This window comes from Astatotilapia calliptera, chromosome 16 (assembly GCF_900246225.1).
Source record: "Astatotilapia calliptera chromosome 16, fAstCal1.2, whole genome shotgun sequence".
Classification (NCBI taxonomy): domain Eukaryota; kingdom Metazoa; phylum Chordata; class Actinopteri; order Cichliformes; family Cichlidae; genus Astatotilapia; species Astatotilapia calliptera.
The window spans coordinates 14,156,574-14,170,572 of NC_039317.1; the positions used below are offsets into that span (position 1 = coordinate 14,156,574).

At 40.9% G+C, this 13,999-nt stretch overlaps 1 protein-coding gene across 12 annotated transcripts in view; it reads right to left on the reverse strand.

Annotated features, from left to right (window-relative positions):
* Positions 1-13,999, reverse strand: part of mcf2lb (mcf.2 cell line derived transforming sequence-like b) — a 47,935-nt gene that overhangs the window by 9,144 nt on the left and 24,792 nt on the right. For all 12 annotated transcript variants that reach the window (XM_026144542.1, XM_026144533.1, XM_026144531.1 and 9 more), the window contains exons 4-21: positions 10,441-10,531; positions 7,055-7,174; positions 6,801-6,917; positions 5,629-5,778; positions 5,382-5,506; positions 4,667-4,781; positions 4,475-4,594; positions 3,206-3,397; positions 2,919-3,110; positions 2,547-2,706; positions 1,813-1,871; positions 1,631-1,716; positions 1,413-1,479; positions 1,208-1,323; positions 1,031-1,100; positions 843-935; positions 404-496; positions 173-298 (exon numbers count right to left, since the gene is read on the reverse strand). In XM_026144542.1, coding sequence (XP_026000327.1) covers positions 173-298; positions 404-496; positions 843-935; positions 1,031-1,100; positions 1,208-1,323; positions 1,413-1,479; positions 1,631-1,716; positions 1,813-1,871; positions 2,547-2,706; positions 2,919-3,110; positions 3,206-3,397; positions 4,475-4,594; positions 4,667-4,781; positions 5,382-5,506; positions 5,629-5,778; positions 6,801-6,917; positions 7,055-7,174; positions 10,441-10,531 — 2,092 coding nt within the window. The remainder of the gene's footprint in view (positions 1-172; positions 299-403; positions 497-842; positions 936-1,030; positions 1,101-1,207; positions 1,324-1,412; positions 1,480-1,630; positions 1,717-1,812; positions 1,872-2,546; positions 2,707-2,918; positions 3,111-3,205; positions 3,398-4,474; positions 4,595-4,666; positions 4,782-5,381; positions 5,507-5,628; positions 5,779-6,800; positions 6,918-7,054; positions 7,175-10,440; positions 10,532-13,999) is intronic.

The following is a 13,999-nucleotide window of genomic DNA, read 5'->3' on the forward strand; positions in this document are numbered from 1 at the left end:
GTCTACCTTCACAGATATTTGGGCACCTTTGCAGCAGGCCAGTTTGTGAAATTTCTTCCCTTCTAGATATTTAACTATAAACTGTAGGTTATGGTGGCTCTGAGAGTCCATGTAGTGGATGCCAAGCATCTGTTAGGTGACTGATAAACTCTGCGCCTGTTTAATGTCTCACCTCAAATCCTGTAATGGCGATAAGGTGCATGGAGTCATTGACAGCCTTGAGGATCCCCACGATGGAGGTCAGCGCATCCTGCAGGTCATCAGCCCCTTCACAGCCCTTACTGTACTTCAGCATTTCCTGAAGTTAGAAAAAACCGAAGAAACAGCTCATAGCAACCACACGAAAACAGAAAAAAACAGTTGTAGAGTCTGTTTGATTTGTGGCCAACAGATAGATTCACACCTTCAGTAGCAGCTGGTACTTGGTAATCCTCTGAACCGGCTTCAGGAGATATGAATCTAAACCCAGTTTATGCTCCAGCTTTTTCTGGCATTCCTGATGTAATAAAAAGAAAATGATGTCAAATAAAACATTAACACCTTTTTACTCTGCCCACCTGAGCGTAAATCTCTTTTGAGCTACTGTATCTCACTGAAAAATGTGTTTAACTTGGTAACTTGAGTTGTTATATAATGCTGTGTTTTTCAAATATTATAGCTTTTAATTTCCCACTGGACGCTGGAAAAATCAGTTTGCAATTTTTGGTAACTAGGCAACTGAATTTAAGTATTTATACAAATGAGTTTTTAAAAATATTTTTTGGGAGGTTGTTATTTCCCCAAGCAATGAAATGTTAAATGGGTTAGGCTAACACAAATGTGCTGACGGCTGATTTGTTCACCTGGAAGAAGGCGCAGTCTGAGCACTGCCTCCACAGGCTCTCAGAGCGAGGTTTGTTGTGACAGTACTTCTCATAGATCTGCAGGTCTGTCATCTGAGGGGAAAGCAATGAAAAAGATTTGTACAGCACAGTCCCTTCCTTCAGTAAAATTTGTTGTGTGCCTCTCGGCTATCTCACCCTTTACTCACCCTCTCTAAGAAGCATCTACCAACCAACTCTGGGCAGTCTGTGTACTGCTCCAACTCCCTCAGAAAAGTTCTGGTAAAACAAAAAAAAAAAGAAAAAAGATTTTGAATGTGTTTATTGGCCTTGATGTCCAACACAGGACAGATATGATCAGTGACCACCAGATGGCGCTCCGTTACCTTTTGTGAAAGTGGTAAATTTCCGGCATGTTGCCAAACAAAACCTCCTTTTTGTTCTGCAAAGGCGCAGGGATAAGGTGAGACATTGCTGGATTATCCATCTCAGAGGCGTATCCCTGAAACAAACCAACAAAAGCACAATATGAAATACCCAGAGCAGGAAAAACAGAGAGCGCAGAAAACCTTCTGTGGAGTGATTCTACACCTGTAAGACACAGAGCAGCTCCTCCACGTAAGCCCTCTCAGTTTCCAGCAGCTCGTTCATAACATGTCTGCAGAAAGGCAAAGGCAGAGAGATCAAGTAAGGGGTTTGGTGTACTCAGATAGCTGCACGGAGCTTTAGATCCCCAGATAACCCTTTTCACACAGCCCATCTGCTGTGTAATTTGATTACAGATGAAAGAGTTAGTGTTGATCCCTCACCGCCTGAGCACTGCCAGGTTCTCCTCCTCCTCTGACAGAGAGGTATGTCTGCTGCTACTGTATTCGTTCTTCAGTTGGCCATTTCCCTAAAAAAAAAGGGGGGAACATTGGATATGGAACAGACTCCAAAGTCTTCAGAAAACACTTGTACAACAGTTTACAAACAGAATCTTGAGTCTCACTTTTTCACAGTTGCCGGAGTCTGTCTCTGAGCATTTCTTCTCCAGCTTTGCTCTGCGTGCTGGGGATGTGAAAATACAGGGATGATTTTCAACTTATTAAACTATGTAATAACTATTAATAACTTTGATCGTTTTAGCTGGTCATGAGGAATGTGGCATGATATTAGAAAAGCTGCATTCAAGGTTTCCAAATACTTTATTATTGTAAGAAGCTGGTTTCAGCTCAGTAATGCTTGCAGCTTGAAACATCCTTTTTGCAACATGTATATTATACATTGTGTGGCAATTTTGTACAATTAATACAAAGAGGTTATGTGGTTTCTATTACTGTCAATGCTTCAATATACTGACTAATAGAATAGCTGTGAAAAACTATAAATTAACTGGAGAGTGTGTAAAGGCCCTTGTATGTAAATGCGTAGGATGCAGGATAAATAAAGAAAATGTATACATTTTTTTTGTCGTGAAAATAGTGATTTCAAGCTAAAAATATAAGATTTTTTTTTATTTCCTTCTACAAGGTTGTTCTGCAATAAGTTATGTATCCTTATTGTGTTTGAACAGTGGAAAATGGACTGTTAATGCATGGTCTCAGGTATTGCACACATAAGAGCTAGAGACAGCATCAACAGGCTTCAAGTAATGCTAAGACTGAAGAGCACAAAAACCTGAGAAAGTCTGAAAAGGCTCTGCACTGCATGACGAGTGTAATGTACGGCCGTGTGAAGACTGACCAGGTGAGCTGAGAGGGGATTTGATGAAGGCTTCGGGTCTCGGGGCTACTGGCTGCACAGGCCTGGTTTGTTTAGCTGCTAGCTTCTTGAGGCTGACTCTCCTCTTGTCAAACATCTCCTGCATGGACGCCTGCTTCTGGAAAACTTTCTCCACTTGGTCCTGATGCACAGGAAGCCACCGGAAAAGTGTCACCATTAAATGTGTTATTGATGTATGGCAACATCAGTAAAGTCGTAACACAATAATCTGAGATGAGATATTATGCAATGTTAGACATTAGCACTAATGTGGTCATTTTTGTTGGCGAAAACCTCAGCGATGTGACGTTTGAATGCAACACGTGTGTTCTCCTCTCATGTCAGTCCATTTACCCTAAACTGCTGGTTCAGCACGGCCTCGTAGTCTTTCCAGATGGTGCTGAGGTCTGTCAGCTGATTCTCGCCTGCATTATCCAGGTAACGTTCCAGCTCCTGCAGGGCCAACTCTGCGCCCTCATGTGACTGACATTTATCAACCGGCTGAGAAGCCAGCAGGTATATGCCATCATCAACCCACTTTGATGCCTGCAGAGGAGAGCAGAGGAGGATGAAAGTGGAAAAACCAGAAACAACACAAGACAAAGGGACTAATGGGGGCATGTATGCAGTTGTCTTCTCACCCGCTCCAGCCGGTGGTGTAGCTCCCTGGCTTTGAGGAGATGGTCCTTCTTGGCTCTCAGATTGTTGTTCACAGTTTCACTGATTGTTCTAAGCTCACTGCATTTGGGCTGAATGGAGTCCTCAGCGTAGTGGGACTTCTGGATCAGTTCATCACCCTCCTGGGACAAGGCTGCAGTTCTGACCAGAACCTCCTGAGGACCAGTGTAGTGCAACAGTTCAGTTCTGACCTCAGCTCAGCGGACAGTTTGTTCCAAAGAACAGGACCACAGTTATTGAAAGCACACTGAGATGACCTGAGAGGTCCAGTTGGGTTATAGACACTGAGTGAGTCAAAAATATATGGGGTTGTTGTGCACACAGGTATTGTGCTTTGAATGCACTGTGCAGCTGTGACACGAATTTTAGGAAATATAAGCCTAAAAGCTCATATTTAAGAGTTCCTGCAGAGTGTAATGGGATTTTGTCCAGATGAAGCTGCTGATGTAGTTTTGGTTCTTGATTTAAAGCTGATTGCACTACTTTTTTATTTAGGTCTTTCTTGCTTAGTATGTGGTTCTGTTGGTCAGTGCATAGCATGTTTCAATTTGAATTACTTACGCTTTTACTTTAAATTTGTTTAATTTTTTGTGTAGATTGTTGTATTTTTAGACACAACCTTGTTCTTTTTCCACCCTTGATGTCATCTGAGTTCCCTTGCTCCTTGCTAACCTTCCTTAAGCTTTGGTTTTCCTTATTATCTTTATGGACTTTAATTATTCTCACAGTTTGGGAGAAACTCATCTAGTTTGATGTCCTTAAGTTGGACTTTTTTAGTGATCCCTGCGTCCTCTGTGCAGTACTTTATTAGATAAACGCACATTATGAAATAAGAAAACTTGAGAAAATTGCTGCACTTTAGACATTTTACACATGAATATGAAATATAAAGATGTTTAATCACATTTCATGATGATGATGATCACTATTATCTGTTCTATCAACCTTACTACATAAAATCGCAAACAAATTAGTCATTTTGAACAAAATGAAGCACATCTCCGTTTTTTTAATTTTCTTACATGAAAGTTTATTTAAATATCATTTAATTTCAATCATCTGCTAAAACACAGCCGGTGATTTGTTTTTGGAGTGTAATGTAATTTCGAAATGACAAAAAAGAAAGCAGAACACCTCCCCTCCACCCCCATCCATATTATAAAGCATCTTATTCAGCTGTTTGGGTCATGATTACACAAAGCTTTAATTGTGATGATTCAGGTGTGACTTACACAGACTTTCTCCTCGTAGGTCGTGAGCTCAATGAAGATGTGGTCAGCATGGGCTGGACTGATCCCAACCTCAGAGAAGGTTGCAAGTTTCTCAGACACCTGATCCAGCAGAGCCCTCACCTGCACCAGAAACACAAGTTTTGAAGAGATCCAGTATGCGGGATTTCAATATATAAAAAAAGTCCTGCTCACCTCTCGGTAGTTATGCTCAAAGTGGCGCAGTTGAAGACACTGCTCTAGTTTGGTTTGATGTCTCACCCAGAACTCATCAAAAGCTCGTTCTGTCTCGTCCAGCTGAGACAGCAATCTGCCAGGCAAGGCGAGAAAGACAGAGAGGAAAGAGCCAGCGTTAAATCGAGCTAAAGCCGTAGGGGGAAAATTAATGAAGCAGAGAATGCTGACTGAGGTTTTCAGATCCTCTTGGTTTATTGTGTTTGCATGTTTTTATGCTATTTAGTGGCAATAACTATTATGATTATTGTGGAGATCGGTTCTCTCAATGTGCCTTAAAATACCGTGTGACCTCAAAGCATACTGACTTGAAACAATATTCCTAAAATAGCGAAAAGAGATGAAACAGGCCAGGAAAAAATATCTTGCATTTTAAAAAAGGCTTTAATTTTTGTTACGTAAATACATCAGGATGTGAAATGCCTTTATAATTCAGTGCTGGCCTGATATGCTTAGCTCTTAATTTTAACTTAGTTCAAAGCATGTCCAAAAAAATCTAGGGAATCATTATTTATGAATTTCAAACAAATATTCATCCCACAAAAAGTTAAAAGTTCTGTCTCAATCAGCAAAGAAAAAAGTGCTCCTCTAATATCTCCTAATGTGCCATGACTGGAAGTTTTTTAGTTTTCAGTCACCGTCCCGCAGCTGTGCCACTGGCGTAACTGGTTCCAACCTTTGAACTGTAGCCAGATTCTCCAGTTCATCCTGGTTCATGTTGTGGTCGGGGTCTCGCACTACAGGCTCATTGATGCTCTCCAACAGCCTGCTGCCCTGACCCAGAGCCACCAGTAAATCCTCCTAGAAATACAGAGACAGATGGGGCAAGCATGCATTATCTGAACAGACCAATGAAGCAATTAATGCATATCATATTACTCTTGTAATTTCAAAGAATGCATTTTTATATTTGAAGGTATTACCTTCATTCTTTCTTTCTTGCTGGTGTGTGTGCTCAGAAGGATGGTTGTGGCCTGTATTTCATTTGGGAGTTCAGTTTCTGCCAGCTCAGTCCCAAATGACTGCAGAGTCTGTGCCGTTTTCTTTACCATCAGTGCAAAGCCTTCAATAGCCTGAGTCACGGGAGACACAACAGAGATTTTCATCGAGAAAATGCCAAATTTTCATTCTCAGGTGATGCTGATAAAATGCACTGTGTTCTTGTAACATGTAAAACAAATCATAAAGTGCACTTTTGAGGGGATTGGCTAGTTCCGAATTGCAGTCTGTAAGTAGAATACTTTATGTCAATATCGTCAGTACTCAATTTGCAAATATCACTTTACATTTTGATCTTACTGTATAGGCGGAGGTTAAAGTAGACTGGATGGATCCAGTTCTGGCACTTTTAGCTAATAAGTGATCAAATCTTATCAGCAGTTTAATATCTAATAGAACCGAAAAATTTATTTTTCATGTGCTGCAGCCAACTTACAAGCCAGCTTCCACGTTAAACACAAGTAAGGTGTTCATGGATAAACAGAGTAACACTTATAACCTTCAGGTAATTTCAAATGCTTCAAAAAGTTTAGCAAATATCAGCAAATACAAACTATTTCTGTACCGTTTGGACCACAGTGTGGCTGCGAGCCAATTGTGTGTGGTATAGCAAGTTCCCTCAAAGAGATGGAGAAAGGTATAAGACAAAGAGGACAGGAGAGGAAGATGAGAAATTATTTTCAAAGGCATCTGATAAACTGGAAATTTAAAGCTTATGTAACCATGCTTATTCTTTGGTCATCAGATGTTGGACCTGTACATGGTACATACTGTATATATGTGCTGGATGAAAATGCTGGGGATTTTAGTGCAGGCTGTAGTGGTTAGTTTACAGCACTGTGGCACACAGACTAAGCAGTGCAGGTTGTGGTGTTCATTGTAAGTGGTTATGTCAAGGGTAGCACATTTCAGTTTAAATTAGATCTTAAAGTATTATTTTTAAATGATCCCGCCCCTAATCCTTACAGCTGCATTGAATACTAGAGTTCTCCCTTCTACCAAAACCCACTTTAACCCTTGCTTACAGGCATGCAGAAAAAGGTTTTTTTTTTTTAAATTGTCTTATAATCAATGGATAGTACTGAACAGTACATACTGTGCGGTGAGAGATCCACTTCTCATGGCAGTACTCCTGTGTTCCCCCGAGCTCCTGGGTCAGTTGGGTGCGATCAATATAAGAGTGCAGCTCAGTTATAGAGCTCAACATAATCACCTGAGAGAGACAAACATCAACATCTTTGAGCAACTATATTTCTTCTTCATTTTTTTTCCTATTTGAGAGGAGAACACAAGTCACTCATGGAATAGACACAAGTGTGTTTTTGCACAGGAGACCCAAAGCGCACGCACCGGCACCTTCATCTTGAACTCATCCTTGTTGAACTTGAAGAGGATGTCGGAGAGTGTGCGTTGCAGAAGGGTAGTGGGCCTCAGAACCAGAACCAGCTGGAGGTTCCCTGGGAAGGAGCCCTGACATAGGAAAGGAGACCGAGTATGTAGTAAGGCAAGCAAGTCATCACACTTCAGTTGTACATGTTCTGTTTTTTTCTTCTTTTGTTTTCCTGCTGACAGCATGGACTTCTCATATATTACTCCCCCCCTTTGTCTCTCCTTCCATCTCCCACGTGATAACACCGATGTGAAGAAGCTAGTAGACTACCAGAGAATGAAGAAAATGTGGAGGGTGCAGGGCGCCATCGCATGCCAGGGACATTAATCTTCATGTCTCTGAGATGCTTCTGCATGAATAATGAGGCAGACGGCGTATTCACACATGTGTGGAGGCACATTCAATCAGGGTTTCCCCTTACTCAGTTGACATTGTCAAGCTGAACTGGCATAGTTTTGAGTTGTTTGGTGACAAGGAAGTTATCAATTTATCTCCTTTTTAGACACATCTATTTCACATCTTATCCCTGTATCTGAGGAGTATTTTTTTAGCCCTTTTCACAGCTTGGCTGCACAGTATAAACACTAGGGGACACGTCTATAATTAACTTGATTATTTCTTTGCAAAAAGAAAACAAAGACAGTTGCTTCAAACAACATACTCAGCACAAAAACAGATTTCACTAAGCAAAACAGTTTTGCTTCATGTGTTCAGAACATCCACATAAATCCTTTTCATATGTATCTTTCTGTCCATCTACCACACACTCTCAGCCAACAGACCCAATAAAAGCGAATTAAAATGTCATGATTGACACCCACTGACAGCATGGAGGGCACAAGCTGATCTCCCTTCTTCAGGCAATACAATAGATAATGCAGCTTTAATTAGCTAATGACCTAAATGGATGGTTTGTCTGATTGGCCATCCTCCTCAAGTGAGTTGGGGAATGCTGGTCCAAGCAGAAGTGAGAGCGAATACATTGTTCATAAAAGAAATCCTCTTGGGAGCAGCATTATTAATGGGATTAATAAATCAATCCATTGTTTGTCCTTACTGACCCGCTGGAAGAAGGAAGATAACTGGTTAAAATGGTCATTCACCATCTGCAGAGATGAATCATGCAATCTGCAGAACATATGGCTCTGTTTGTTAGTGGTAGGTGTTATCACAAAACAGGCCTGTTATTAATTATTTTATGATTAATGGATCTGGCAGTCTTGTGCAGAAACAAATCTGAAACGAGTAAATGGTAAATCTGGTAAGATTCTATATTTTATCACCATCAAAAAACCAAAATCCTAAGAAATATATATGCAAATTAATATCTGAGCCTGTGTGTAGCAAAGCCTGATATATCCGATTCCTGGTAAGAATCCAGAATAGCTGTTAGGAACTTTAATGTAATGTATTGTTAAACCTTCAGAGAATACATTGAACAAAGGCACTGCTGTGAGTCCTAGTGCACTAGCTAAATATAGTCCAACTAACACAGTGTGTTTTCTAAAACAGTCGCAGGAATTAAAAATATATATTTTTAGAAATATAACTATATATTCATGTGCAGCAGGTTATCTTCTTTAAATTAAAGTTCTCATAGGCTAAAGGCTACAGACAGTTTTGGGAGCTGACACTATATTATATATCCAGTCTTAGCTTCCAAGCATTCATCCATGTTGCTTGGATCTGTTGTCTCTGGCAGTCATGCACTACTTGCTCTTTGACAATGGCTGACACACACACGCCTCAGGAGGAGCCTGATAAATGACAAGCTTTAGGTAGTGACAGACTTAATTAAGACCAGTCTACAAACACTTTCTCTCATAAGACTCAGCTCAGCTGTCCTCAAAAACACACTGACCCACATTCAGGCCCACAAGCCCACATATGCACGAGTACACACATCTACATGGACATGCACATGCACAGCAAAAGACAAAGAGCATCACTCCTCAGCCGCCTTATTTTCTCACAGACACAGACCAACACACAGACGGAAGAACCTCCACTCTACAGATAGCGCCACTTTTCATCACCACGTATTTAACAGCCTGGTGGAATCACTTCAAGCAGAGTATTAGTACAGGGCTGACTGAATGGCCCCTTATTACCAGCCTGTCAACCTGTAAAAGTCTGCCTTGTGGGATTAATAAAGCTTGATTTAATTTGAAATGACTGAGTGGGTCTCCCATATCTCTGGAGACAGTGGGTGGTAATAGCCATCGTTTGCTCTCCCACTCAGGCATTTCATCTTTTTATACATCTGCCTCCTTCAGTGTTTTCAATAGACACGTGAGGATCTGCTTCACACAAAAAATGCTGTTCTATGTAGATTTCCTTAAGGAAAACTGTCCTACACACCATCTTTGTCATCTGCCGTGTCTGAAAAATCCTGAGATTCTTTTGATTCCAGTGGAGCAATTCTATGATACTGGAGATCAACACAGTAGCTCATTTTTGTTACATAAAGAAGCTACTAAGCCAAAGAAAAGTGGCCGCCTTTCATTAGTATATGAATCATGGTGCTTGTCAGCAGTCCATTGGTTTAGCTCCAGTTAAACAATACAGAGATTGTGTAAGAGGGTGATTCCCACCCCCATCTATATACACTATGGAGCGCTGCCAGTGCTTCATCAACTCCCTACAGAAAGCCTGAAACATGGATGATCATATAGACACTCTGGCTCACTGTACACAAGTAAAGCCTGGGACAAATGAAACATGCTCCAAAATAACATTCTCCTTATTCTGTTAGTGTCAGTTTTCCATCTAAAAAGAAGCAGGATTAATGAGCAATGGAAGAGATTATATCAGAAGTTCCCTCTATCCTGATGTATCATGCAGCAGCTGAAAAACATACAAAAGGCTACTTTGCTTAGTAGGTTGTGCAGGAGTCCTTTAAGCCACTGTGAGCAGCATTTAAGTGACTCATTTATACTAATTTACTCAATTGTTTATAATAGAGGCCCAAATATCAATCAATGTAAAGCCAAGATGATGAGTGAAAGATTTAAACGAATGTGTGAACAAAACAAACACATTCTGCTGTATTTTCAGCTTATTTTTCCCCATAGCTGTGAAAACACTGGCTGTGATGGTAATGGTCGAGAGCTTATGGCTGTGCTTTCTCATATATTAGTGGTGGAGCTGTTAAGTAGAGGAAGTTACAACATCTCTCTGAGGCCTAATAAGCTTCATCCTCCCATGGGTGATGGTGTACGGACAGTTCCTGTCAAACCTCGGTCCCCTCACTCTCACAGCTGATGAAATATCTGTTTCTGTCCCAGTGAGACTCATGCAGAAGGCAAGTGCATGCTCAGATCTGCAGAGGCAAAGACAAACTTACTGCAATACGAAGCAGGGTTCCCTTTACAGCTGCCCATCGGTCTTGCCGGCGATCAATCACCAGGATGAACCCCACGCCTGTTGACGACAAGCTGGAACACACAAGGAGGAAACATTTTCAGCACAAACTAAACAGATCTGTTGTGACCAGCTTGATGGTTCAAGGGTGAGAAAGTTAGCAGCACAGTGAATGTGGAGGATGTCATATCAGTTTGTTTGTTTGTTTTACATGGAAACAGCCTGTACTACAACCAAACGACAGACAAGTAGGGAATTCTTTAAACACAAGAGCTTTAAGAGGTGGGAAAAAATCCTCTATGGCACAGAAGTGAAGCCAAGTGCCTGTTCACAGATTTCAGTTTTGTTGTGCTGCTCTTTATCTTCTTAGACAGCTGGCGCCATCAATAAAAGGAGATACTGTGAAGCGCCTCCAGATTTCTTGGCCACCAGCCCCCAGCCCTCACTTCCCCCATTCCCCTGCTCTCCTTTGTGGTCCCAGTAGAAATGGGGAGGGGATGGGTAAACACTGACAACAACTACTGACGGCCGCACGTGCAGTTTACCAGCAGAATCCTATCTACACTACCTGAAACATGTGCATCCTGTTTCAGGTAGAGGTAAAGCACCGTCATTACCTTTCAAGCAGAAATATTCCAGTAAGCTTCAAGTATTTGTTTTCACATCTTTCATTCTGCAACTATTGACTGCGTAGACAAGGTGGCAGCAGTTAAAAAAAAGAGCGGTCCGTGTAACAATGAAGGCAAAATGAAAACACAGTAGATGCAGATCCCAGTGTGTTGTGCTGTTTGAAGCAGAGGCAGCCAAATGTTTAAGACCATTCCAGGATCCAGACTCTGCACCCCCTTCACTGCATCTGTGCGCTAACCAATGAGAGCTGAGAGCTGCTGGAATAAGAGCCAACCAAACCAAGGGTGCATAGCAATGGGCAGCTTTATTAGCCAATCAACGGATCAAAACAGATGTGAGGTTCTGAAGAGCATTTACAGTGTGCACCCAAAGCTTGCAGTATTAGTAAATCTATTCATGTCTGCCTCTCTAGTTAATGCTGTTACTTACTGTATCATTTACATTAAATTACTCATGACACTTCCTTCCCCTTTCATCTTTTCCTTTTTCTCCTCCTCTATCATCCTCACTTTTCACCCCTGCAGTTTCACACAGTCATTGCTTTACAACTCATGTGCAGAGGTAAAGTGAGACAAGAGCTTTTCATCCTTTCAGACATTTATGACTCGTAAAATAAGAGGGTGGTTTATGCTGAACATCCACTGCCAGGGGATGGGAAATTTAATCATTTGGCCTATCAAGTAGTAGCACAACTTTAAAGTATTAGCAGAAATTTGAAGGTAAATGTGAATAAGTGGATGTACAGTTTTTTGTGTAGCTATAAATTTTTTTGCAAACACTACTCATTTAAATATTCATAGATATTTTCTGGTGCTTTGGGGGCTGCGCATCCATGAGTGTCCTTCTAATAATTGGATTTCTTATGACAAAGGGTACAGAAGCACCTCGAGCTGTGAGTCGAGCTGTGAAAAAGCTTTTGCCCAAAGCCACTGCAGTGATGGGATGAGTCTCCTGGTTTAGTGGATATGCAACACATAACATGCATGGTACAGCTCCGGCCTCCTCTTGTCTTTTAACAGGGCAAAGAAATGTGCATCTGTGTTATATAATAAATAAGAAGCAATCAAATTGTTAATTTGTGAATCTATAAGAAACAAAATAAATTAAAATAAACTTTAATTTGGATTATGCTTATGAAAACAAGACCATTCGCCTGACTTCTAAGGGGGATTTTCTCGCAGTGATTGTATCCATGTTAATTTAATGTATTATGAAGTTGAAATGATTTTCTCTAGCAAAGACCAAATTAATATAGACTTAGATCAGAGACGGTGTGATTTCAGAGAAGTCATTTGGGCCTCTCTTTCTTTCTTTGGTCTTTCGTTATCAACAAAAAGCTTACAATTTGATTGTACACACTAACAATTGTAGTTGTGTCTTTGTTGAAATATCACACAATCTGTGTATGTTCAGACAATTATGATTCTCCTGTTTCGGTGCAGCTAGCCAACGATAAAGAATCAGTTAGTGAAAAAGACGCAGAAAGTGAAAAAGACAGTAAAAATAAAGTAGCCACCATAAACTGCTTTTTAGTTTTAGCTTCCTTGCTTTCCACTGAGTTATCGCTTCTTTCACTAGTTATTTTACATAAACTAATCTAAGTCTATTAGCAGCAACCAACCTACCAACCCTGTGACATCACATTCTGTACTGGCACAAGATGTTGCAATGCATTTGCTAAAGCCTGTAGCTTTAAACACTTCACAGTCACAGACTGTTAAATCTCTCACAATTCTTTTAAGAGTAGAGCTCCATGGTCTTAACCTTCATACGTAGTGTTTCATGTCCACTTTAAGAGTGCACCAGCTTAATGCCCCTCCCCCCACAGTCTGTCTGCTGACTGTATTCCCCAAGATACACAAACCATTTACGGGTTCATTTACTGAGTGTTGGTGGATGCAAAGAATAGAGTCAATTAATTAGATTCCTTCATTCACAAGACAAGACCCAAATTAGTTTAGTAGTCAACACATCCCAGCAACCAGCCAGTCAAGCATGCACACGTACGTATGTATGAGAGTATCAACATAAGAAATTATGTCTACAATTAATATCGATCCTGTGGTATTAATTTCAAACAAGCAGCAGCTGTCCAAGGTCAGAACAGACATTTGTCCCTGGATTCTGTGTGCCTCATTCGTGGTGTCAGTCCCTCAGGTATCTCCAGCCATCTGTCTGTGCATTCAGAACAGCTTGAGGCTGGCTCAGCACCATCTCACCCTGTGGCTGACCCTCACTCACTTGACAGAGTGACCAACAAGTAAGTGCATTACCTAAATTGTATCCAGTTAGGAAAATTAAGCCCATACTGAAATAAAGTTAGCCAAACATTGGCCAACTAACTCGGTATTTACTTCAAGTGATTAAAGCTCCACTGTTAACGGAAGAAAAGCTGTGCTGTGACTAAAGGCCATTGCAGACACATGGATACAGAGACATGCCTCAGTGAGCAAGTGGCCATGTCTCACACACACACACCCACCCACCCCTCTGGTTAGCTGTATGCATTATTCAGGTTCAACCCGCTAGAATCACTGCTGGTTTCTATTTATACACAATGAGAAATTTCAGGCAGAATGAAGGGAAAGCAGGACATACAAGATGATAAGCTAAATCAAAAAACATAAAAAAAATATCATGATTTAAAGAGCCAGGTATTGATTATAAAAGAAATTTGGAGAAACGGTTGCTCCTGCAAATTTTTTCCTCTTCTCTCGACATCTGCTCTGCCCATGTGGACAAAGACTGAACTGAAGAACACTTATAAAATAAAGTGTCCGCAGGAATCCCAACTGGCCCTCTTCTTTTATACAAAGCTATGAGGTAATTGAGTCTTTCTCTTTGAGCAATTCTAGAGTGAGGCTGTAATAAGTTAACTACTGCCATCTACTGGCAGACTTCATACACTCCTT